The 24,721-nt window shown below is 40.5% G+C and overlaps 1 protein-coding gene across 5 annotated transcripts in view; it reads left to right on the top strand.

Annotated features, from left to right (window-relative positions):
* The window catches only part of Rere (arginine-glutamic acid dipeptide repeats), a 359,917-nt gene that overhangs the window by 140,288 nt on the left and 194,908 nt on the right, over positions 1-24,721 (top strand). For 4 of the 5 annotated variants that reach the window (XM_059255429.1, XM_059255430.1, XM_059255431.1 and 1 more), the window contains exons 3-4: positions 14,970-15,040; positions 23,140-23,265. In XM_059255429.1, the coding sequence (XP_059111412.1) occupies positions 14,970-15,040; positions 23,140-23,265 (197 nt within the window). The remainder of the gene's footprint in view (positions 1-14,969; positions 15,041-23,139; positions 23,266-24,721) is intronic. The other variant, XM_059255433.1, reaches the window with a different exon arrangement.

Genomic DNA, 24,721 nt, shown 5'->3' on the forward strand with positions numbered 1-24,721 from the left:
CCACCCCCCACCCCTCCTGCTATGTTACCTAGGCTCAGTAGGCTTACTTCAGACTTCTGATCGCCCATCTCCACTTCCTGCATTCTGGTATTTCCTCACATGTCACCATTTTTTAAAAGGGATATACCTACCACAGAGCTGGATTTTTTTTTTTTTTTTTTTTTTTAAAGAAAACAGGAAGCTATCATTTCATGTCTTGAAACTTGGTTTTGGTTTTTTGTTTTGTTTTGTTTTGTTTTTTTGAGACAGGGTTTCTCTGTGTAGTTTTGGAGCCTGTCCTGGATCTCGCTCTGTAGACCAGGCTGGCCTGGAACTCACAGAGATCCACCTGGCTCTGCCTCCCAAGTGCTGGGATTAAAGGTGTGTGCCACCACCGCCCAGCTTGGTTTTGTTTTTTAAAGATTTATGTTTACTTTTAATTTTCTGGGTAAGAGTGTTTTCCCTGCATGCATATACCTGTGCCAGGTGAGTGTAGTGCCCTTGGAGGCCATAAGAGGCCATAAGATTCCCTGGAACTGGGACTACAGACATCTATGAGCTGCCTGCCATATGGGTGCTGGGAATAAAACCGGGGTCCTCTGCAAGAACAGCCAGTGCTCTGAACTGATGGGCAATCTCTCCAGTTTCCTGGCTTGGGATTTTGAAGTGAACTATATATAATATGATAATAGTTAAAAAGCAGCAAATGGGCCAGGTGGTGGCACACCCCTTTAATTCCAGCACTCGAGAGGCAGAGGCAGGTGGATCTCTGTGAGTTCCAGGCCAGCCTGGTTTACAGAGCGAGATCCAGGACAGGCACCAAAACTACACAGAGAAACCCTGTCTCAGAAAAAAAAAAAAAAAAAGGCAGCAAATGGAACCATCAGATCCTTAGCATGCAGAGGACACTGGGGTTCTTTTGTTAGGATCTACATGTTGGCTAGTCAGATCAGTCTCCTGCTCTGTGACAGACAGCACCCCAATCATAGAAGGAGATTTGTATCTACTTAGTGTCTAATTGGACTGAAATCTCATGCAGTTGTGTAAAATCCTCTGCCCCTTTGCTTACTGAACAAGAGTTTGAACTCCTAAGCTCTGGAGGTTCAGCTTTTGTTGGCTCAGTTAATTGTTAAATGTTCCCTTTATTATAGTTATACATTAATGCTGTGCTTTGTGGTAGCTGAGGAAATTGCTGAAAGACTTGTTTAATCTGTCATACACTGTCAGTTTTGTAAAAAAAAAAAACTTTCATAGGAAACAATTTTGATTTGGATCGGCATGGTGGTATTTGAGTTGGATAACGTAATTGAAATTGAAATGCAGGAATTTGGCTCTGCTCTTGACAGAGACTGGCTTGAATTTGGTATTGACCCATGTGCTGTCGTCTTTCCAGGTATTGTCTTCTGTGTACTCTGCCAGCTCTGCCAGCTGAGAAAATTAGACTTTACAAAGTTAAAAATATTGTCTATGAATTTAAAACTGGAAGGGTGTGTTTATTATGTTTGTTGAGTTTCCTTAAAATGTACCTCAACAAGAGTGATTTTTTTTTTCTTTTGTGAAACATTTAAACATTCCATAGCAAATGCTTTTGTGAATAAATTTTGTCTTGGAGATATCTAAATATCCTAAATGCTGGAAACATTTAAGAAAATGACTGTTTCTACATTTTAGCATAAAATTGATAGTGGATTTTTAAGAAATTTATTATTTTTTTTTTTAGTAGGTCGTTTTACTATCATAAAACCATTAAAGGCAAGTTATTACTTTGCTCTTCTGAGGGAAAGTTTTAAAATACATGAAAATTACTAAACTTCTGAAGTCACTTTACCAAGTACATTGAATTAATAAATAGTATCCAGTAATTTCCCATCAGTAGTCCCTGTGCTTTCCTAGAAGGGTACGTCTATGAATTCCCTCTTGGAACTGATTCATACAGAAGTGGACAAGGGAGGACAGTGGTTCAAGTCAGCACCTGTGCTAGCCCATGGATAGGAGAAATTGTCACCCATGATTGCTGCTTACGAACCTTCGGGGTGGACTCTGGGAACTTGACTTAGCTGGGATCTTTTCGAGGAAGGAGTTGTCAACTTTGCTGTATCTGGTTCCATCTGGTTTCATCTTCCTCTGGAGGCTGGTCCTAAATCCTGGCAGAAGGTAATAAATGGTTTGTGCTGTCCAGTCACTACTTTGATACTTTGTCATTTTAACCCTGGGCTCCCTGTTTTTTTTTTTTTTTTTTTTTTCCCAAGACAGGGTTTCCCTGTGTAGTCCTGGCTGTCCTAGAACTTGCTTTGTTGCTAGGCTGGCCTCAGACTCAAAGATCCACCTATCTTTGGAGTGCTGGCATTAAAGGTGTATGCCACCACACCTGGCTTCATGGTTTTTGTTTTAGGTTTTTTTTTTTTTTTTGGATACAGTGTTTCTTTGTGTAGCCCAGCTGTCCTGGAAATCACTCTGTAGACCAGGCCTCCAACTCATAGAGATTCACCTGCCTCTGCCTCCTGAGTGCTGGGATCAAAGGTGTGCACCACGACCGCCAGGCCAATGTTCTATTTTTTTAAATGCCCTTTCTGGGAGGATCATCTGTTCCTAGGTTTCTCTTAAACTTAAAAAGTCCAGCACGTTTTCACAAAATTGTGTTCTGGATGCTATTCTTGACTAATTTAAATATTGTACCCCATTTAATAGTAATTTAAAAATATCTGAGTGAAGCACTGAAGTTACTGGGTTGATTTTCTGTTGGAGATTGTCAGCTGGCCCGTGTCTTCAGTTGGTTACTCCACTGTGTGTGGCTGTGGTTCTTCTCCATCTGAGATTCCTATTAATACATTGGCTTTCAAGCTCCTTGGAAGGATAGGAAGAGCTGACATCCCTTTCCAAGATTCTGTTCCCGGAAATTGGTGTTGTATAGGTCAGCTTATATTCTGTGGCCTGAACTTAGCCCTATGAGCAACTCAGCTCGCTATGTGGGAGCCTGAGAAGAGGCCCTCTACCCAGCTAACAGCATGCTCTGCTACTGAGGGTAGAGAAGAATGAGCTGTGTGTTCACCAGCAGTCTGCTGCAGAGACTAACAAGTACAGCTGAATTACTGAGACATAACCAGTTTTTCCATTTCTGGTTCTTCCATTAAATTATAAACTTGTCAAAGGAAGTCTCTTTAATTTCTTTTTCTTCATTCTGAGACAGTTTCATGAAGCCCAGGCTGATATTTGAACTCTTTATGTAGCTGAGGATGACTGTGAGTTTCTGAGTCTCTTGCCTCTTCCTGAATGCTGGGATTCCTGGTGTGTGCCACCACATTTGGTTTTATGTGGTACTGGGGATCATACCCAGGGCTTCATGCCTGGGAGGCAGGCACTCTACCATCTGAGCTACATTTCTATTTTTATTCACTCCATTCTTTCCAGCTCTTATAGGAACAGTGTAAATGTTCCCAAGTTTATGATTCTGTTTCTTACTGACTTACTATATTCAGTTTTAATGTTTACTTTTTAAAAATTTGTTTGTATTTTATATACATTGGTGTTTTGCCTGCATCTATGTCTGGGTGAGGGTGTTAGATCCCCTGGAACAGGAATTACAGTTGTGAGCTGCCATTGAGTGTGCTGGGAATTGAACCTGAGTCCTCTGCAGGAGCAAGCCAGTGCTCTTAGGCGAAGTTTTTCATCGGGACCACTGGCTCCTTAATAACCTCACAGAGACTTAATTTTAAATGCTTGTATGATAGCTTAGACTTGTTACTAACTAGCTGTTACAACTTAAATTAACCCATATGTCTTACCTATGCTCTGCCACATGGTGGTATCTTTTTTCAGCATGGCATGTTCTGCTACTTCTGTGGCTTCTTACGACCTCTTGACTCCACCTTTCTTCTTCCTAGTGTTCTCTCTGCCCTGAAAATCTGGTCTAGCTATTATTGGCCAGTCAGTTTTTTTTTTTTTAATTAACATTGAGAACAACACATCTTTACAGTGTACAAAAGGATTATTCCACAGCACTGAGCCATCTCTAGTCCTTAATGTTTACTTTATTATTATTATTATTATTGTTATTATAATTAATTATTATTAGTGTGTGTGTGTGTGTGTGTGTGTGTGTGTGTGTGTGTGTGTGTATGTGTGTGTTGGCAGGCTCTCAGTCTGTAGGCCAGGCTGGCCTGGAACTCACAGTAATTCTTCTGCCTCAGCCTCTTGAGTCTTGGTATTAGAGGTATGAGGCACCATAAGGGTTCAGGGCTTTAAAAATGTAATCTTGATAAGACTTGGTTCTTACTTGCTTTTTAACACTTTGTTTAAAATGGAGAAGTCTTAATTTTTTTTCTCTAAATTCTGATTTATTCTGTCTCAGCAGATGTTCAAAACATGGCTTTTCTGAGTTTCAGATTGCAAAAGCAAAGCTCTCATTAAGTTTCATAGTGGCCCACAGCAGCTGCACTTCTTCGTTGAAGAGTGTTGACTATAGTTTGGCGAGGGAGGGGGTGGGGCGCGCCTGCAAGAGCTGTCAGTGGCTCAAACAGTAAATGAAATCTTCCATCTCCTTTAGGAATTAGGAGCATTTAGGTATTTCACTACTTTGACCTTATTCAATTCTCTACTAATTTAGATTATAAAAGTGGCAGGTGGATGGCAGATTAGCATATAAGATAACCCCTGCTGTCTTATATTTTAGCCTGAGTATGTTGTAGATGTTATAGAGCTGTTACTGCGTGTGACATCTCAAGGAGACAGAGAATGGAAGTCATTGTCTACATGTAATATTTTCTCCAGATACTTCAGAGTACTTGTAGTCCATTGTGGGCTGAAAATGCTCATTGGAAACCTGATTGGAAACCTGAGGTCTGAGTATTTGTTCAGTTATGTAAAAATGACTAGGTTTTAAATTACTTTTTTGTTGTTGTTGTTTTTTTTGTTTTTGTTTTTGTTTTTGGGTTTGTTTTTTGAGACAGAGTTTCTCTGTGTAACAGTCCTAGCTTTTCTGAAACTTGATTTGTAGACCAGGCTAGCCTCGAACTCACAGAGATCCGCCTGCCTCCACCTCCCGAGTGCTAAGATTAAAGGCGTGCGCCACCATGCCTATCCTTTAAATTACTCTTAAATACCTGTATATATAGTACTTGGCTCAGAAACAGAAACAACAAAACCAACCATACAACAACTGTAGCTGGAAACAGCATTGTTGTAAGGGAGCAAGAGAGAGGCTTAGAGTTAGGGAACAGATTTCATTGCCCTTAGAACTTTATATAAATTATAGCAAATAATTCAACTGGACGCTCACTGCAATGATTTCAGTGTCAGCTGGGCTATCAACAGCACCTTTATAATCAGCTCATAAAAGAAGAGCACAGCCTTTGTGTATGACTTTACAAAGGTGATTTTTTTTTTTTTTTTTTTTTTTTTTTTTTTTTTTTTTTTTTTGGTTTTTCGAGACAGGGTTTCTCTGTGTAGCTTTGCGCCTTTCCTGGAACTCACTTGGTAGCCCAGGCTGGCCTCGAACTCCAAAGGTGATTTTTTGTTTTGTTTTGTTTTTTGTTTTTTTGTTTTCGAAGTATGGTGGAGAAGGTTATAAAGGTAGGCAAAATTCTTGCTTCCCACTCCTCATTTTCTGGGGAGAAATTCACTCATTTTAATAAAGTGACATGTTAGTAATGGGCTTTCAGCAAACTGTTAGAGCCTGATGGTGGGTAGAAGCAGACTTGCAGTCTTGGATCCTGGAACTTGGCCAGGATTGTGTAGGAAGGACCGACACCTGATGTGAACAGCAACAGGAGCACTGGTCTATCAGGGCTGATGACCCAGCAGTTGAGATTCCAGGCCAGCCAAGGAAGAACATCTGTGCATTTCTTCTGTTTTTTTTTTTCTTTTTCTTTCTTTTTTCCCTTTCTTTTCCCTTCCTTCCCCACTTCCTCCCTTCCTTCATTCCTTCCTATCTTTTTTTTTTTTTTTCCCTTTTGAGAGAGAGACTTTCTGAATGTTAGCCTGGCTGATAGGAACTTTCTATGTAGGCCAGTCTGGCCTGAGACTCACAGAAATCTGCCTGCCTCTGTCTCTTGGGTACTGGGGTTAAAAGCATGTGCCACCACGCCTCTGTTCTTTTAAGAACTGCATTTTTTCATTCTGTGATGCTGGTGGTTATAGTCTGGATAGCAAATGTTGATCTGATATATTTCTTTTACACAACTGTGAGGATGCTTAGGTGAAAGTCTAATCATTCAAGAAGGGTCACTTGTGGGATGGTGGTCTCTGTGCATAAAACAGAAGTAAATTTCTGTTAAATCTGAAAACAATTCAGTTCAGCGTGCATTACTATGAGCTGAGTGTTTTGTTTATGTCCAAATCTATATGGCATATCCTGCTTCTAATAAATTTGATCTAATCTTGACATTGTGATTATTTGAAATAGATAAGAAAAATTGTCTAATAGTAAGTAAAAAGATAGGCAGAAAAATTTAATTTTCAATTTTGCTAGCTTGAAACAAGTGTAATGTTACAGGATCTGTCTGTCCATTCTGACAGTAAGACTTCTACTTTCCTGCCCTTGACCTGTAGTTAAGGTTGTGGGGTGTTGGAGGCAAATATTTAAATGTGATGGAATATTATATTTCTATTCATTGTGTAAGGAACTATGATGTAGGTAGGTGCTTAAAAAGTACCAAAGAGGGGCTGGAGCAATGGCTCAGTGGTTAAGAGCACTGACTGCTCTTCCAGAGGACACAGGTTCATTTTCCGGCACCCACATGACGGCTCACAACTGTCCAGCTCCAGGGGTCTGACACCCTTATACAGAAAGGCATGCAGGCAAAACATGAATGCACATAAAGTAAAAATAAATAAATCATTATTACAAATAAATCATTTTAAAAAGTACAAAAGAATGATTGGTATGGGAAATTTTGTAGTTTGATTTTATTTTATTTTATTTTTTAAACTATGGAACAGTTGCTTTACAAAATTGGAAACTGCAAATTACATTTAATTGTCATTAACTCTGTTGAATACAAATACGTTCCATTTGCTGTACAATCACAAGGAAGACTCAAATGAGTATAAATAGATGAAATCTAAATTGTACTGACAGTACATTAAACAGTAACAGAAAACCTGTAAAGGCAAATAGATTCACTGTGATCCTAGCTTATAATAAAATCATTGCCAAATAAGAGTGATAGCCCTGTCACTTCTAGCGAGCACTACAAAATTGCTTTGAAGCACTTTGTGCAAGGCTGGGGCCCCCACTGGCATTGTTTTCTGGAAAGCAGCTAACCTTGCTTGAAATCTGCCTTGCAGGGTGTGACACCAGCAGATCAGCAAAGCAATTTGTTTGTTGTCAACCATGTAGGAAGAGAGGAATCCTCTCACAGGCTTACCTGTCACTGATCATTTTCCCTATGAACATTGGATATAGCACTACAGCACTGGTTCCTTGATGTTCATTCTTTTTTGGGGGGCCAGGTTGATGCTGGGGATGAATCCTAGAATCTGGTGTGTACTAGAAAAATGTTCTATGACTGAGCTGTGTATCCAGCAGTCCTCTCCTCCAACACGCACGCACGCACGCACGCACGCACGCGCACACGTTTTTATTTCTTGAGATGGTGCCACTGTGTACTCCAGGATGGTTTTTAAAGTCATGATCCTCCTGTCTCAACTTCCCAAGTTACTGGATTATAAGTATGTGCCACCACACCTAGCCCATGGTCCACTTTCAATCCTTGAGTTAAAGATCTATCAACATTTCTATTAGTAATCAAACCTGTCCAGTTTAACAGTCATTTTAATATCAGAATTTAATTTGTTTTATGTGTGTGATGAGACATTGGATGTTAGAGACAGCTTTTGGGAATTGATTCCTTCCTTCCATTCTGGGCTCTGGGCATTGAACTCAATTCGCCAGGTTTACACGGGAAGTGCTGTACCTGCTGAGCCATCTCACTGCCCTGTAGAACAGATTTTTTTTTTTCCCCTCTTCAGTGTTTTATTTTTGTGTGAGTCATTGAACTGAGATAGGACAGTTACTTCAATATTTTGCCTTAGGAAGTCGGGTACAGTATGCTGCAAGGTGGGGAGCATGGGTAGCCAGGGTCTCCGGTGCTGTGAATCCTGCTTCTCTAGCTAGGTGGGCCACTATCTCTGTGGCCGCTTCATGGGTGCTGCAGATAGAACCCAGAGCCTCATGGATTCATACACACCAGGTGGGTGCTCTACCACTGTTTTAAAAATAGAATTTCTTTCTTATGATACCTTTTTTGTGATACAAATGCTACAAAATACAAAATGCTACAAATATTATAAATTCTGAAAATTACTTAACTGGAGTTTGGGAGTTGAATTGGTTAGAATCATTTTCATAGAGTTCAATACAAGTTATAAGAACATTTTTATTTTTCTTATCTATTTATCTATCCATCTATCTATCTATCTGGTTTTTTGAGACAGGGTTTCTCTGTGGTTTTGGTGCCTGTCCTGGATCTTGCTCTGTAGACCAGGCTGGCCTCGAACTCACAGAGATCTGCCTGGCTCTGCCTCCCGAGTGCTGGGATTAAAGGCGTGCACCACCGCTGCCTGGCTTAAGAACATTTTTATAACAAGTTGTGAAGATGAGAGTTTATATTCCTCTTTGCTTGAGTAAGTCAGGTGTTAAGCCATAGTTAATATTTAGAATGTCAGCATAGTATGCTTTCTGCTCCTGACAAGTTAATGCTTTTTCTTGTTTTACTCGGTTTCAAATCCAGTTAGTTAATGATTGATGTGGGATGGGATGTGCTGAGGCAGCTATTCTGAAACACCAGCAGTACTTCCTGATTGGATGATAGCTGCCTAGGGCCAGCCTTTAAACATGGGAGCAGTGGAAGGGAGGGGGCTGTGCATGTGTATATGTGTGCTGGTATGTAGAGACCAGAGGACAGCCTTGGTGTTACCCTCAGGCACTGTTTATTTTGTTATTTGAAATAGGGTTTCTCACTTGCCTTCAAGTAGGCTAGATTGACCGGGATCCACCTTCAAGGTGCTAGATTACAAGAACGCTTCACTGTGCCCTGGTTTCTACAAGGGAATCGAGCTCTGGTCCTTGTGCTTGCAAGGCAAGCACTTTACCAACTGAGCGTCTCCCCAACCCAGTCTTAGAGATACTGATGTGCCGGAAGATTTCCTGACACCTAGAAAAGAGACATGTCTAAATTTGGGGAAAAAATCCCTTTAGTTTGTTACACTCTTCTTCCCAGTTTTCCACCATGCTGTTAGCACATGTAAGCTTTGTAGCATTAGTTAGAACTGATAGACAGTTGGTGAATTTCATAGACATAGTTGCATTCAGTTATCGTGAAATTTGAAGAGGATGGAGCCACTGATATATTCCACCTGGGGCGTTTTTCTGAGTTTATACTTTTCAAGATGAGGCCATCAAATTTGGTGACAGTTGACAAAATCAAATCAAAAGGTAAAGGGCAGGACAGGAAAGTGTTCTTTGTTCCTTTGAAGCTCTCCACTGTTTGCAGACATTGTTAGTATCTTCTGTCTGGTAGAAAGGTGAAAGCCAGCCTCCCTCCACTTGCCATTTTGTGAAGAAATGTTTCGTCTTTCTTTAGTATTTGGTTAGGGTCTCATGTAACTCCTGCCTTCATATCTTCTTCCATTTGCTCCTCATAGAAGCTCTGGGTATCTGCTCTGCAGAATGTGGATCACATTATGGTAGGCGAACAATGCAGCTGGCATCGGCTGTGTTGAGCATGGTGATGGTAGAGATGAGATTGTTTGCTGGAGGCCCACAGTGTACCAGTGCTTCTGGTTTGGGATCCTGGCATCAGGATTTTAGTGTTGTTTCGAACAAGCCTGGCTCCAGGTTCAGGGAGACACTGTCTCAAAGGAGTAAGTGGAGAGTGATAGAGCTGGATGCCCAGTGAGCCCCTCTGGCCTTCACACATATACAGCAGCAGGCATAACTACATACGTGCACATTACACACACACACACACACACACACACACACACACACACACACCCCTCTCTTTTTTTTACATTGAAATTGGCAGACATTTGTATTAACTAGAGAGATACTTGTGGACTTTATTTTGCACTAGTTTTACCGACTCACGGTTACCTTGTTGGATGGTTCTGAGTGTCAGGGATAGAGGAATAGCATGGAAGAGAAATGAAAGATCCGAGAAGCCTGAAGGTCAGCTTCCCATGTTCACTGCTGGGCTACCCAGCTGTGTCTCTGAAAATCTCTTTGTGAGAAAGGCTTTGTTCACAAGGAAAGGGTTTTCTATTTGAAATTCTATTAGAGTGGCACTGCCATTCTTTGCAAGGGGACGAGAGAGTATTTCAAAGATTAATAGGTGGAAACACATTGAAAATTCTTTATGGGGCAGAGCAGTGGCTGAACATTGCCTGCGTATTGTAACTATAGCTTTAATACAGGGCTCTCAGACCCGCTTACTAAATTAGGGGGTGAAGTAAGTGTCCACTCTGCTTAGTGAGGAGACTGTCAGGAAAAACACTGATAGGTGCTTTGTGTTTCCCGATGACAGGCTGCCTGATGTGGCAGGCTATGATTTTTACCCTTGAGGAACTTGCTTCACTGCTCTATTTACATAAACCTGCTGGTTTGCTGAGGGTTGAAAAGGCAGAGGCTTTGCTTTGCTTTGAGAATTTGCCTTCACGTTTGGCTGGCTTCCTCTCTCAGCTCAGCAAGGGCTCTGTTCGCAGATGGCAGCAGTGATTCTTGGACACAAAGCTATGTCGAGGTTATGAGAAACAGCCAGAAATATCCCTGTTGAGTATCATCTCCCAAGTCAGGGGTTCCCGTGCTCCTGTTCACAAGCATTTGAAAGTGACACTGTGTGCAGAGGCTCGGTGTTAGAGCATAAGACTCAGTACACACGCTGATCTCATTTTCAGACATCCCTGCTAAAGAAAACATTAGTTACCATGTATTGTTCGGAATAATTGATAGTGATGGAAAGAGCCTCATTCATTCCCCCCCCCCCCCCACTCCTCCCCACCCCGCCCATTTCAGGCATGCTGATTTTAAGATTAAAACAATGCATATTTGCTCCCACAGCAACTGTTGGCTCAATCTGGTGAACACTTGCTTTCCTGTGGGTGATTTTGAAAATGTGCATTGTGCATTTAATGAACCACATTGTCTGCTCCGCCCTTTAGAACGGCTGCTTCTAAAGAAGAAAGGCTTTAACATTTAAAAACAAAAGGTGTCTGCAGTGTTTGGGTTGACTCTGAGCATTGTATTGTCACTTGGAGGATCATCAACTCAGCTGACTAAAGGAGCCTTATAAGCAGCTTTCCAATAAGCCCTGCAGTTGTAAGTTGCATGCCAATCTTGCCAAATCAGTCTGGCTTTAGAAGATCACTGGGCACATATTCCAACTGTGCCTTGACATTGTTCTTGACTTTGCCTTTTCAAATGAACTGCTTTGGAGCTGGCAATGTCTAGCACGTACAAGGCCCTAAGTTAGACCCCCAGTACTGCAAAAACAGAGACAGATCTACAAATAAAAACAAAATAAATGATTTTATGCTAGCTATAAACATTTATATAAACCGCTTTATTAAGTAAGCTGCTTGATTAATGAGACCAGAGAGAAAATACTTCTAATGGCCTCAGCTTAACCTTTTTTTGGGGTGGGGCAGGGTGAGATAACCATAAGGGCAATAAAAGAAAAAGTATTTCCTGTAACACTTGAATTGCAAATTATTTCCTAGAGTACATTTTCTTAAATTGGATTGTCCTGTTTTGTAGGAAGAAAAAGTTAACTGCGGTAATGTTTCATACTTTATTTTAAAACATGCATTAGTCAAAACTGGTCAAGGCAGTATTTTCCCTGCCTGGATGATAAATTCACATCTTGAAAAAAAAAAAATAGCTCGTAAGACTTATGATCTTATCCATGATCTATTATTCTTCATTTCAAAGGAAACTGTTTTGTCACCTACTTTCGCAGTGAGCTAATCTGCCCTTTCACACATGTTTCAAAATACTGAGATTTTTGACACAGTCATAGGTTCTACAGATACTAGCCTTGTATATTGAAATTATTATGTAAATTCACAGCTTTGAATTAGTTTGGGTTGCCATGGTAATTGTTTAAATAAAAAAAGATAGCTTGTATATAGCAAAAAGGCATTAATAAGTAATTGTGGTAATTCCACAGGTCAGGTTTCAGGTTCTTCCCTCAAGTGAGAGCCTTTTCCTCAGGCAGCCTTCTTTAGCCTGTGTGTCAGTCAGGTCCAATCTGATAAGAAACACATGTAGGCAGCTGCCCTTCACCTCCAGTGCCTCTTTTCTCTTAGCACTCACATCTTGGTGTGTTTATACATGAACATTTTCCTGAGTCCACTTGTAGCAGAACATAGATTTTTCTCTCCTTTCTCTAGAAAGCATTTTTGGGGGGCTATGGGAGATAGTTATTGAAACAGGATTTCATGTAGTTCTGACTAGTCTTGGACTCACTGTGTGTTCCAAGGCTGGCCTTGAATTCCTGATCCCCCTGCCTCCATCTCTCAAGTGCTAGCATTAGGTGTGAGCGAGTGCACCACACCCGACAATGGAAATTTGTTAGTGTACAAGTTAATAGTGCTTTATATTTCAGAGTAAGAGAGTTTGTGGTAAAAATGATTCTGTTAATTATGAAAAGATATATAAAGCCTTTCTCTGTTAAAACCATCAGACTTGTAACATGGTGTCATTGTCCCACATCCGTTACTTAATTCAGGTTTGTCTGGTTGTGAGGACACCAGTGGCAGACATTAGTCCTTGGTGGACACAGGGATTGCTGTTGTACTATTTTGAGAGCTTTGGAGATGATGATGATGATGATGATGACGACGACGACAGTGCAGACAGTCCGACTGTCAAATAATGGAACATACGGTTCCTTCTTTGCAGAGGAGCCATAGGAATGTATTCCTTCTGCTACTATCCTGTAATTAGTTGAAAGCTATGTATGGTCAGAACTGATAGAATAAACAAAGGATATGGCTGGCACAGACCGGACAGAGGAATTGGTATTTCTTTTGGAGGATGTAGCCTAGGGTAGGATGTGGGATTTGGGGAACAGAATATTGAACTCCACCACTTACGAGGTCACATGTCTGTTTTTAAGGCAGTGAACAAGTAGCTTAATGTAAAGGATGGGTTCTTTTTGTGGAAAGGGAAGCAGGAAGAAGAAAGCACATGGACTGTGCCCTGTGCCCAGGTGAGTGAGTGTGCAATTGCTACCTGGAGATTTGAACTATTGGAGCTGCATACAACAGGGTCACACTATGGAAATTAAGAATTTTGGGACCATTCCCAAAATTGAGACTACTTTTAAACTTTTTTCTTAATTTTAATTTTTGAGACAGGTCTTATAGTCCAGGCTGGCTCCCATCTTGTTAGTTTCCCTTGCTGAGTGCTAGGGTCATGGTGCTGTGAGTCACACTACTGTGCCTGGCTAGCGCTCCAGATTTTGTGTAGAGTTATGTTTCTTATATTTTTTACTTTAATAACAAACAAGGGTTATGAAGAGAAATATTAGCCATGGTGGGAAGAGGTTCTCTAGCTTGTCATTTGAGATGATTAATGTGTTAGATGGCTAATGCCTAAATATAGAAGCAGAGTCAGTTGTCATATGGGACCTTGGAACAAGATTCAAAGCTCAGGGCTAACTCATCCCTAATCCACTTAGGTGTGTGGCTTCATGGACTCATTGTCTGCATCTGAGAAGTCAGGGGAATCTTCTTTTTCTGAAATGGCTTTTGGATGCAGTGACCCTAATGTTGTACAGGATGTTTTCCGGAAGGTTATGTCTATTAGAGAGGCTGTCTTCATGATCCAACCCTGAGTGTGTTTACTATTTTTAGAGTGGGACTTGACTGTCCACCGGTGGAATGACTCCAAGTTGTGGCTCCTTTTTCTATCTTGGCTTTTAATGTATATGGAAATAAAATCGAGGCTTTCTTTGAGTTGTCAAAAACTAGTTGTTCTTACATACGCACGTTTTGAAGGGCAGGGGAAAGGATATGATGAATGGCATTTGCACTGTGGACATTGTTCTCCTACTCCCCAGGGTTGATAGCTGTGAAACTTTACTTCTTGGTGGGTAATACCTAGACTTCCAGTCCTCTTCTGTGGACATTGTTTTCCTAAAAACTCATTGCTTCTTCTAAGAACTGTGTCTTACAGGCAATTTTAAAAAGCAGCCTTTTACACTTCAGCCGTGATCCTCAAAAATAGTTGCCCAACCGCTGCCGTATCAAATGTAATTTAGGAAAGTATTCTGTTCTTTCTGAAAGATAAAGATATATATATCTCATCTAACTTGGTTTACTTCATTCTACCTTTGATTGACTGCCTTGGTTTTTATTGCAGTCAAAAAATATTGAACAGTAAATTACCCAGAGGTGATTAGATTAGTTCTCATTCTTTTTTATGGTATAGGTGAAAAGGTTATTGTAGTAGCATGTTCAAGCTAGTCTCTTCAGATATCTGTTTCCTCACAAAACATTTGTTGAAAATGAAGTAGCATACAGCAAAAAGATTTTTTTTACAATTCTGCATAAAAGATTTTTGATTTGCCTTAAAGTATATGTATTCCTTTTCTTCCCCTCCCCAGGGCTGGGGTACAGGCAAGTGCCACCATGCCTGTCTTGATGTATAATCTTTACTAATTACTTTATCTAAATTTCTCCATGTGGATATGGATAGTTTTATAGAGCTTTGTTTCCCTGAACAGAATTATTCAGACTTCATTAGGTTCTTTCAATTATCAGAAGCATGTTCAGAAAGAACCATCACTTTAATGCTACCTACAGTTTAATATCACTCATAGGAAGGTTTTGTTTTCACTATTAAAAGGTATTTGCTTTGTTACTGATGCGTTTATATATTCATTTACCTAGCTATTTATTTATACACAGGTCTATGGCCCTTGTGTTTGGTTCTTAAAAGGTAAATGCCTTTTTTTTTTTTCAAAAAATTTTTTCTTTTTCTTTTAAAGACTGTGTGTATATTGAGAGTCGGCGACCAAACACACCGTATTTCATCTGCAGCATCCAAGACTTCAAACTGGTAAGCATTTCCCATGTTCTGCCTCTGCTGTGTGTGCTCTCTCTCTTCAGCTCCAGCACTCCTGGTGTGATAACCAGTGTGGGTCAGTGCTACCTGCCTTCAGGCTGTGCCTGAAATACAGCCGTTGACGGTTTCATCAGCTTGGGTTGGTCATTGTGGTAATGCTTTTCTGTTGTAAACAGTGTTTCCAAGTGTTTACCCCTTTAGGAGCTGTTTGGACAGTCTCAGATCCTCTCTAGTTTCTGAAGTGGTTTCTTTGCTCTCAGCCATTCTTAAGAGCCTGAAGTAAGTTTAGTGATGAATGAGTAGGAAGTGTAAACCAAAGACCACTTTCTTGGGAGAACTATAATTTTGCTATGATGGTAGGTATGGACTATATCCTAGCCAGTTTTAAGGGTGTCCCAGGAGCAGAAGTTGGGAGAGGGGAATTTGGCCTGGGAGTAAGGCTGTCTGGATAGTGCTCCTGACAAAATCTTTGGTTTTAGGCAGTGGTTCCCACACTTTGGACTCAGGATAGATACCTGGGTATTTGTAAAACAAGCACACTCAGGCCAGGTGTGGTGACACACTTTGAATTCCAGTGCTAAGAGGCAGAGGCAGGTGGATCTCTTGGAGTTCCAGGACAGCCAGGGTTACACAGAGAGCTCTGTCGTCCTCCCTTCCCCTTCCCCCGGCTCAGTATTGTGTACACATGTGTACCTCACACCCACATGTGGACCTATTTTTTCCAAGCATTAATAGTCCATTTGATTTTTCAGAGATTTCCCTTATTTAAGAGCAACACAATTAAAGGGATCTATTTTTAATGTCTTTTCCTCACGCAACTGATGTGTGAAATACCATTGAAGTAGTATCATTGTGAACCGTCTGAAAGGTTCTGCCCTTAGAATGGGGTTCTTGTACTTGAAGACTGAACCACAGCCTCTGGTTTTAAGTGCAGAGCAATCCTAATTCTGTAACTTTCTAGAGAATGAATTGCATTTGTATCTGTTGATGCCCTCCCTCCCCAAATCCTTCATTACTTGAGTGTTTGTTCTTACGTAAAATGTATGTGATATTTCCGTTTAAAGAATTAATGCAGTAAAACAAGTCAATTGTACATTTACTTGTAAGATATATTTACTCTTATTAGGCTGCTTCTAAGCTCCGTGACTATTTTGCAAAGTGGCCTTGCAACTTTATCTTGTAAATCATGTGCTTTTTATTTAGTTTTCTTGCCAATATGATTCTTAACATTTTTTGGAGATGTTTGTTTTTTATCTTTCTTTACAAAGATTCTTTTTTTACAGATACTGCCTGATACCTGAAACTTTGGGAGGTGGCCTTGTTTCCAGAAGAGTTTTATTTTGGTAGTGGCTGCAACTACTGCCCTTTCTGTGTGTGTTCTGTGTATGGGATTCTGCTAAACCAAGAGCTAGAGCTCCATGAATAATACATAGCTGAAAAACAAAATTATGAAGACTTTTCTTTTAGATTCCCATCAAATTCTGAGCCCCTTTGTACTGTGTGTGCGTGTGTGTGTGTGTGTGTGTGTTAGCAGGTGCCATCATGTTTGAACAGCGTCTCTTAGGAAATGCTGATTACAGTGTGGTAGTTGCTGTTCTGGGCAGAGGTTCCTGCTGAGGTACCGTAATTGCTTAGGGTATTAACAGCAATAGAAGCTGAAGGTTCTGTTGTATTAAAACATTAAAGCTATCTGCAAGAACAAGTGAGATATAGTGTGCTACCTACAGGTATTTTTTCAAACCACATAGTGTCTCTGAGATTGTGTATTGAGCACACACTTGTAGTTGTCATATGACAATATTAGAGATACTGAACTATTTGCTCCTGAGAGGAATATAGTTTCCCCCATTTTCTTCTTTCCTCAGTTCTGTGTACTTCTTAGAGAGAGACAGACAGATGAGAATAATCAAGACTAATTGCTCTGGTTTACCCAGGCTAGAGAGGAAATATGCTTTGTTTCATAGAAAGTTTTTTTTTTTTCTTTTTGTTTTTTGAGACAGGTTTTCTCTGGATAGTTTTGGTGCCTGTCCTAGCTCTCTGTAGACCAGGCTGGCCTCAAACTCACAGAGATTCTCCTGCCTCTGCCTCCCAAGTGCTGGGATTAAAGGCGTGTACCCCCCCACCGCCTGACTTCATAGAAAGATTTTTAAAAGAAGAGATTAGAGTTGATTTTGCCTAGCAAATAACATGGCAAAACAGAACAATGAAAAATGGCTTAAAAAAAATAAAGTATTAGTTTTGAGGTATTGCATGATGGGGTGTTTTAGCTTTTGGTTTGAGATTATGCTAAGAGATGTGCTGTCTTGTTTACATCAACAGTAACAATCCTTGTTCTGTGGTAGGGTTTGGAGTATAAATAAGATGTGTGCTGGGATTGAAGGAGTGCTGTATGATGCTCTTAAGGTAAAGCTGCTAAAGACAGTAAAAGCCAATGAATTGAGACATGGGGTTGGGGAGCCATCTACTAGTCACTGACACCAGGGTAGTACTGGTGTATTGAACTCCCAAATCCCTGGGTGGTGTTTTACGAGGTCAGTGTGTGAAAGGAAGAGTGTTTTGACTTTGTATGGAGACCTGGGTTGTTTTTTAAGGCTTGGTTCAGGATTCCTTTGGAGTCTATAGTGCATGCCTCTCATTTCATTGTCAGAAATGTCCAAATTTGGATAACTTTTGTGGCCATTTTGTCCACGGGGATGAACTCCACGGCTTCTGCTTTATCAAGTGTTAAATCATCAGAACACGTAAGGCTGCTACCATCCCACACTGCTGGGTAAATTATAGCCTACACTTGTACAGGGCTAGATGGAAGCCATGCTAGTGCAGAGTAGTAAGTTCTTAACTGAGCCAGGTTTTTTGAAGGTTAGGGGCCTTTATCCCTCTTCCACCTCTCTCTGTTTTGTTTGGTTTGAGAACAAACATAGGTTTATTTAAAAAGTGAAAACTCTCGAGAGTGGAGAATGGGAGGGGCTCCAACAGAGGAACACTCTAAAGATAGATTTTGGGGGTGGGAGGCAAGGTTTCTCTGTTTAGCCCTGGCTGTCCTGAAACTCATTCTGTAGACCAGGCTGGCCTTGAATGCCCAGAGATCTGCTTGCCTCTGCCTCCTGAGTGCTGGGATGAAAGGCGTGCTTTACCACTGCCTGGCCAAAGGTAGCATTTTTAAGGGAAGTTAAGTTATGTGTTCTGTTGGGAAACATTGATTCTTTTGGGTTATATTAATACAATTAACTTATTTCCAATCCAAGAAAACTTGTTTAAATATATTGATTAGAGTTATTCATGGAAGAAATAGACAAAAGCGTGGTGGGGGTGCTCCAGCAAAAGGAGGTGAAGTGGACAGCATGTGCTTAGAGGCAGGAAGAAAGGTGAATGACTAAATCAAGATGCACTGTAGTTTTCAGAACCAGTCTCAAATAATAAAGTTAGTTTTTGGAGTAGTGGTAATGGTAACAGTAGTGGTTTGGCAGTCTGTGATCTTTGTTGACCTGACTTGAAAAGATTAATTTCTTTGTAAAAAATTTGGATTTGTGGAAAACTGAGGCACTGTGGCAGTCTATAGGGAGGTAGAGCTGAAAGATGATTCAGGAATTGCATTTATGATAGTAACATTAGAGCCATCGTATCATGGGCAAACCGGCCTGCTTCAGCAGATGAGAAAGCAGAAGAGCACCAAAGGATGCTGGTGGAGCTGCTTCCTCCCTGACCTCCCGAGACCTGCCCCTTTCCACTAGATTCTTAGAGCATTCTGCTTTTCTGGAGATGATTGGTCCATTTGGGTTAGATTGAGTGGACCAAAAGAACCAGGGATAACATTAACTCTTTTTCTCCTGTTGCCCTTCCAGAGGATTTTGGGTTACTTTGTGTGATCTAGTTTGCTTTGATGGTTTTTTGTTTTTGATCATCAAGGTGTATTTTATCCCAGAATGCAGTTAGGAGTGTTGACAATCAGTCCTCCCACAGGCATTTGTTACAAATCTGTTCTGTATTCTTTGTTGAGCCCAACAGAGGTCACTGAAGAAGTACAAAATACTGTTTGTTATCTTCCCTTGGCAACCTTAAATTCTGATTGGAGAATTTGTGGTGTTATTAGACATCAGTCATTTTTAGAGAACACTGGATAGGACTGAATATCCACTAGATAGGGAGGAAGATTTAATTATTTTTGTTGTTGTTATTCTGAAAGAAACTCTTGTTTTTACTAAAAATATCAACATTCCATAATCTCAAGTCTTAAGCATAAATGAAATAATTTTCTACCTAGAAGTAATCATGGATTTTGAGAAAGTTAACCCAAAGTATGTTATTGAAATTAGTTTGATTCATTGTGCAATACCAAAGAGTTCCTTGTACTGGCCACCAGATGTCTGTTTATTCCTAGCATTATACTCAGAGCTGCTCTGTCAGTGTTGGGATTCGGATGGGAATGCTGTGTATTCTTGATTGCCATCATCTGTACTTTAGAAGGAAATATGGTTTGGATTTCTTACGATTGGGTAATTGTAGGTTTATTTATACCAAATGAGTTTCCAGGAAAGATATGTAATTATTACAAATAGTACTTTAGGTAAATACCATTGGTTCATTGTACTAAAACTGGAAAACTCATCCTTCAGATTAAACCTTGTCTAAATATGCCTTAACATCATTAACAATATTAAAGGGTTTCCAATGGCCTGTTGAGTGAATTGAACTGTGGATGGAGGTGTGTGCTGTTGCATTCTTTATATACCAGACAGCAGCCATTCTCATCTGTTTGTTCGTGTGGAATAACCATGGAATCAGAGCCACTGGTGTCCTTAGATCATTTTACACCCCTCTGTATAGTTCATTGTTATGTGTGAGCAACGTGTGTGTGTGTGTGTGTGTGTGTGTGTGTGTGTGTGTGTGAACTGTCTCTTTGAGCTCTAGTTTATACCCAGAACCCACTCCAAAACCTTGTTACTCTTCATTGTTTTTTATTCCTGCATCCTCTGACAGTACAGCAGAAGAGGGCTATAGAGAAATGATCTTCAGCTGAGATTCTGCATATCAGTGAATTAATAGCTATATGTACTATCCACAGCTGTTGGATTCTTGTTTGGCTGTTGGGATTGTAGCATAGAACATGCAGTGCATGAGCACCTGGGAAGTGGTTACTCACTTTAGTTGTAGATCACTATCACACCAGAGCCTTCTTTTCAGTGAGCTGGGATCGGACCGGAATCTCCAATAGTTTGAACATGTGTAATTCAGTATTTGGGAAGTGTTAGTCTGGGGCCGAGGTGAAGGTTGGCAGGCTGCATAGTTCAGTAGTTTGAATTTTGACTTCAAGTTGTTTGATTCCCATCTCTGTTTTATTAGTTGCCGTCTTTGATGATCTTAGGCAGGTCAACCCATGAAGTTGGGACCTTGCAAGTAGGTAGGTTGTGTTAGATGGAGAGTCAAGCATACCAATTGTATAGTTAGCATAGGGCCTGCCCCTCAAATGTCGGTGTTCGTGACATTATTGGACTCCTTATGGTGTGATTTATTTTCCTTGTTTGTTTAAAAAAATTGCTGTATGGTAGTTGTACATATGTATAGAGTATGGTATAAACTGGTTTCTAAGGCAAGAAGTGTTGCATATTGATTGAATTGGTGCCAAGCTGTTTTCTAGAGGTCACACCCTTTTTCTTGCTTAAAATAAGGCCACCTACACTTGTTTTTGTTTGTTTTGTTTGTTTTTTTAAATGTACTCGGGTACTGGGCTTATGAGTATGTACTAGTTTGCATTCAAGAGACGTGAGGTGGAATGAAATTCTCTTGTTTGGATTTTGATGGACTTAGTCGGGTGGGGCTGTTGTTGGCTGGACAGGTCCCACCCTCCTTAGTTACAGAGCAGTGATCTTAGAGATTGTTTTTCCAATCGCCGAAGTCTTCTTGTGTGGTGTGAACATCAATGTAGAAATGGACTGAGAAGTGTCTACCTCAGTACAAATCAAAATGAGGCTTTGGGAATGACTAATCCAGAGCTCAGGCCCTGTCTCCTCATTTCTCAGAGGTCTATTTTCACTATCAACAGTGGCAGAGCAGGTGACTTGGAGCTAAAGTTTTAATGGTATGTAATTATTGTAAAGTTAGATAATTCATTTTCTCTTAATTTAATTGGATTTTAAGACTGCCAGGAAGTAATTGGTGTTTGTTTAATTATGTGTATTTCCTTAAAACATTTACCTCTAAATATAATTTACTGATTGTGTTATCTATGTGAAAATTTTCAATGCAGAAAACTACATATTCTACTTTTTTTTCCTCAAAGAGCTTATAAAAATTTGAGACAGTGATATTTATAGAGTTCTACTATGCAAGAATATTGCTGAAGTCTTGTTCAAACTTGATTGCTTATAACTGGAAATTCACAATTTGTTTGTATATATGGATCTTTGTATTAATGACCAACTCAAAAAAGTGTCAGAAAAAAACTGCTGAGAAAATTAGGGCAGCTCCAGGTGTGATCAGTTTTTTTCTGATTTGTATGAACAACAATTGGCCTTGGAAAGGCTGGTTTTTCTTAAATGCTGAAAATGTTGTAATGATCGCTTGAACTGTTTGTGTATTTGAAACAATTAATGCCAAAGTGTTGAGAAGGGCTTTGCTAGGTTTTTAAAAATTGAAACCCATATTTAGAATGGAGGAGGATTTGATACTTAAATTTGAATTCTGGTTAATTGAATCCCTGACTGAAGAGATTTAACTAGCTCTTCAGTTTTGTTTTCTGTTTATTGTGAAAAAATACTGATTCCATTGTACACTGAAGCACACAGTTATATTTTCTTCTTGGAGTTTGCTGTGTTCTGGGAGTCATGGAGGTGTAGTTCCTAACGCCATCTATTGAGCTGGTAGGAATAAGAATGGCCTCACAAAGAATCACGTGCAGCAAGACACTGTAATAATGATGCGATGTTAAAGAGTGCTTGTTTAATTCTTGAATAACTGTAATAACAGGTTTTTAATATAAGTATTTGAATTTTGTGGATTTTTTTAAAGTTCATTTTCATCACATGAAATTATTGTAGTTCGCCTTTTATATGTGATATACTCCCAAATATTCGAAGGGAGAAGCTTGAAGCTCTTGTCTGAGGTGTCTCTTCTTGTGCTTAAGGGACAGTGCTGGCTTTCAGAAGTTGCTTTTCACCTTTCTCTGCTGTGAAAACCTGTTTGCAGGGTTTCCCTTTTCAAAGATTTGTAGGACACGCTACGCTGATTTTTGCCCCTAGAAGAAATAATGCCTTTCTTGAACTTGATATGGTTTACTTGTTAATTATTCTCACTTGGGGACATTTTGAGGGAAACTAAAACTCACTTCAATGCACTCTTTTTTCCTGTTTTAAGCTGTTGTCCATTTATCTTGCTTCAGCTTTATAGAATCAGATAAGGACTTCCATGAAGTGGCAGGGCTTTCTCTGGCCACCCTAACCCTTTGGGTGTTTTCCTACTAAGTGTACACTTTTAATGCTCCCAGCCGCTCACCACAGAAACTCTTCTGAAAGCTCAGTCTGTCTGTCTGCTCACTGTTCTTTCCTGTCTATCTGACACCTTGGAATGTGCTTTTATGATGAGCAAAGCATGCCACTGTTGCTATGCTTTGGCACTGCTGCATCTTAATTTGGTTATTTTGAGGGGCACACACTATACTCTTAAGACAGATCTAGGTTAAAATACAGAGCCAGAGCCGGGCAGTGGTGGCGCACGCCTTTAATCCCAGCACTCAGGAGGCAGAGGCAGTCAATCTCTGTGAATTCAAGCCCAGCCTGGTCTACATAGAGTTCCAGGACAGCCAAGGCTACACAAAGAAACCCTGTCTCCGGGGAGCAGGAGTGAAGAAAGAAAGAAAAAAGAAAGAGCAAAAAATGAAAGCAGAGCCAGAAGGGTCGTACAGATGTTGACACTGAAATAAAGAAGCAGCTTTGATTAATGTGGGAAGGTTAACTCCACTGGGGGAACAAAGTCTCGGTGATGTCAGTGGTTCTCTGCTCTTTAAGGATCCTTGCTGACTCCTGCTTGTGTGCTGAGTGCCCCTAGTAACCAGGATAGGAGTGTTGGGCACCTTAACTTAAAACTGTTTTCTCTTTTAGGTCCACAACTCCCAGGCCTGTTGCAGATCTCCAGCTCCTGCTTTGTGTGACCCCCCAGCATGCTCTCTGCCGGTGGCATCACAGCCACCACAGCATCTTTCTGAAGCCGGGAGAGGGCCTGTAGGGGTAAGGAGAATCCCGTTTTTAAAAGCTATCAGTATTTTATATCCCATAGGGTATAAAAGAGGATATTACCTTCCTTCCCAGAGCCCCTTTAAAAATGTGCTGTATGATATGTGTTTTTAAAAGAGTAATAAGTACATGCACAGAGGAAACACAATACGGGACTTGCCTTACCCCTCTAGGACAGTTCCAGAAGTTAGTGGGGTTTGGTGGAAGGGTATTTGGCACCAGCAGAGAGCATGCTGGGCTGCTGCAAGGAGCAGGAGCTGGCAATCAGCATCGAGTATGGATGTTGGCAACTGAGATGGGGGAAAGGGGGTAAGTTTAAGTCCAAGTGTGGATTGTGCATTTCCCAAGGCTCATTTGGGACTCCAGGCCCACAAATCTGAACTGTTTTGGCCACTGCCCTCTTCAGGGGACACATTTTGTAGAAGGCTGTTCACAAAAAGCGAGGCTTTTCTGTAATAGTCAAGAAGCCCTTTAGTGGTCTGGATTTGGAAGTGGCTCTGTCTCTCCTGGCTGTACTCTGATAATCCCTCTGTGACTTGATTAGAAGATTAGATGCATGAGATGGAGCAGGATGCAGTGGCAGTGCTCCATGAGGACATTTTAATGTGCTAAAGCTTCCCACTTGTGGACTGTGTGCTCACTTGGCTTCCTTTCTCTTCCTTTTTGGAGGACTTTAGTGGTGAATTTTCTAGAATACAGGTGTTTATTGTTTTGTACTGAGTACCCAAAACTGTATATAACTAGAAGAGTTATTGGACTGGGTTTAAGTTTGTACTGAAGTAGAAAATCATACAAGAGGGTAGTCATCTCACATATCCATAGTACCAGATACTGTCAACACATGATCAGTTGTGTAGATACAGTGTACAGTATTAGTGTCCTGGCACTAAGAGTTCTTTGTGCAGGTTATAGCATATGGTTTTGTGAAAGGGACTAGAATCCAGAAGCTGTACGTTTTTGACATGTCAATATGATGTAGACAGGCAGAGTGTTCATTCGTTCTGCAGTGTAGACAATGTGCTTATTACTCTAGGAGTTGTGAGAAGACGTAGGATGTCTGTGAAGAGCATATGTAAGTGGGTGCTGAAGGCAGAGGTGAAGATGTAAAATAGGGCTGAGTCTCAGAAGATCTTGAGGTTAGACTAGTTAAGATGTTTATGGGATAGGTAGTAGAGAGCTTTTGAAGGCTTAGAAAAGAATCCAACTGAGCTCTCTTACAAGCCATTATTTCAGAATATTCATTTGGTGACAGCATGCCGTATAGAAAAGGGAATGCTAGCTGGAGGGTTAAGGCTGTCATCTCTATATAAAATGAAGAACAAGCCTGTAGAGATTGCTATTAATAATTACAACAAGCTGGGTGTAGTTTTTCATGCCTGAAATCCCAGTACTTGGAAAGCTGAAACCAGGATTGTTTTGAGTTTGAGGCCAGCTTGGGTTATAGAGAGAG

The sequence above is a fragment of the Peromyscus eremicus genome, chromosome 2 (genome assembly GCF_949786415.1).
Source record: "Peromyscus eremicus chromosome 2, PerEre_H2_v1, whole genome shotgun sequence".
Taxonomy (NCBI): domain Eukaryota; kingdom Metazoa; phylum Chordata; class Mammalia; order Rodentia; family Cricetidae; genus Peromyscus; species Peromyscus eremicus.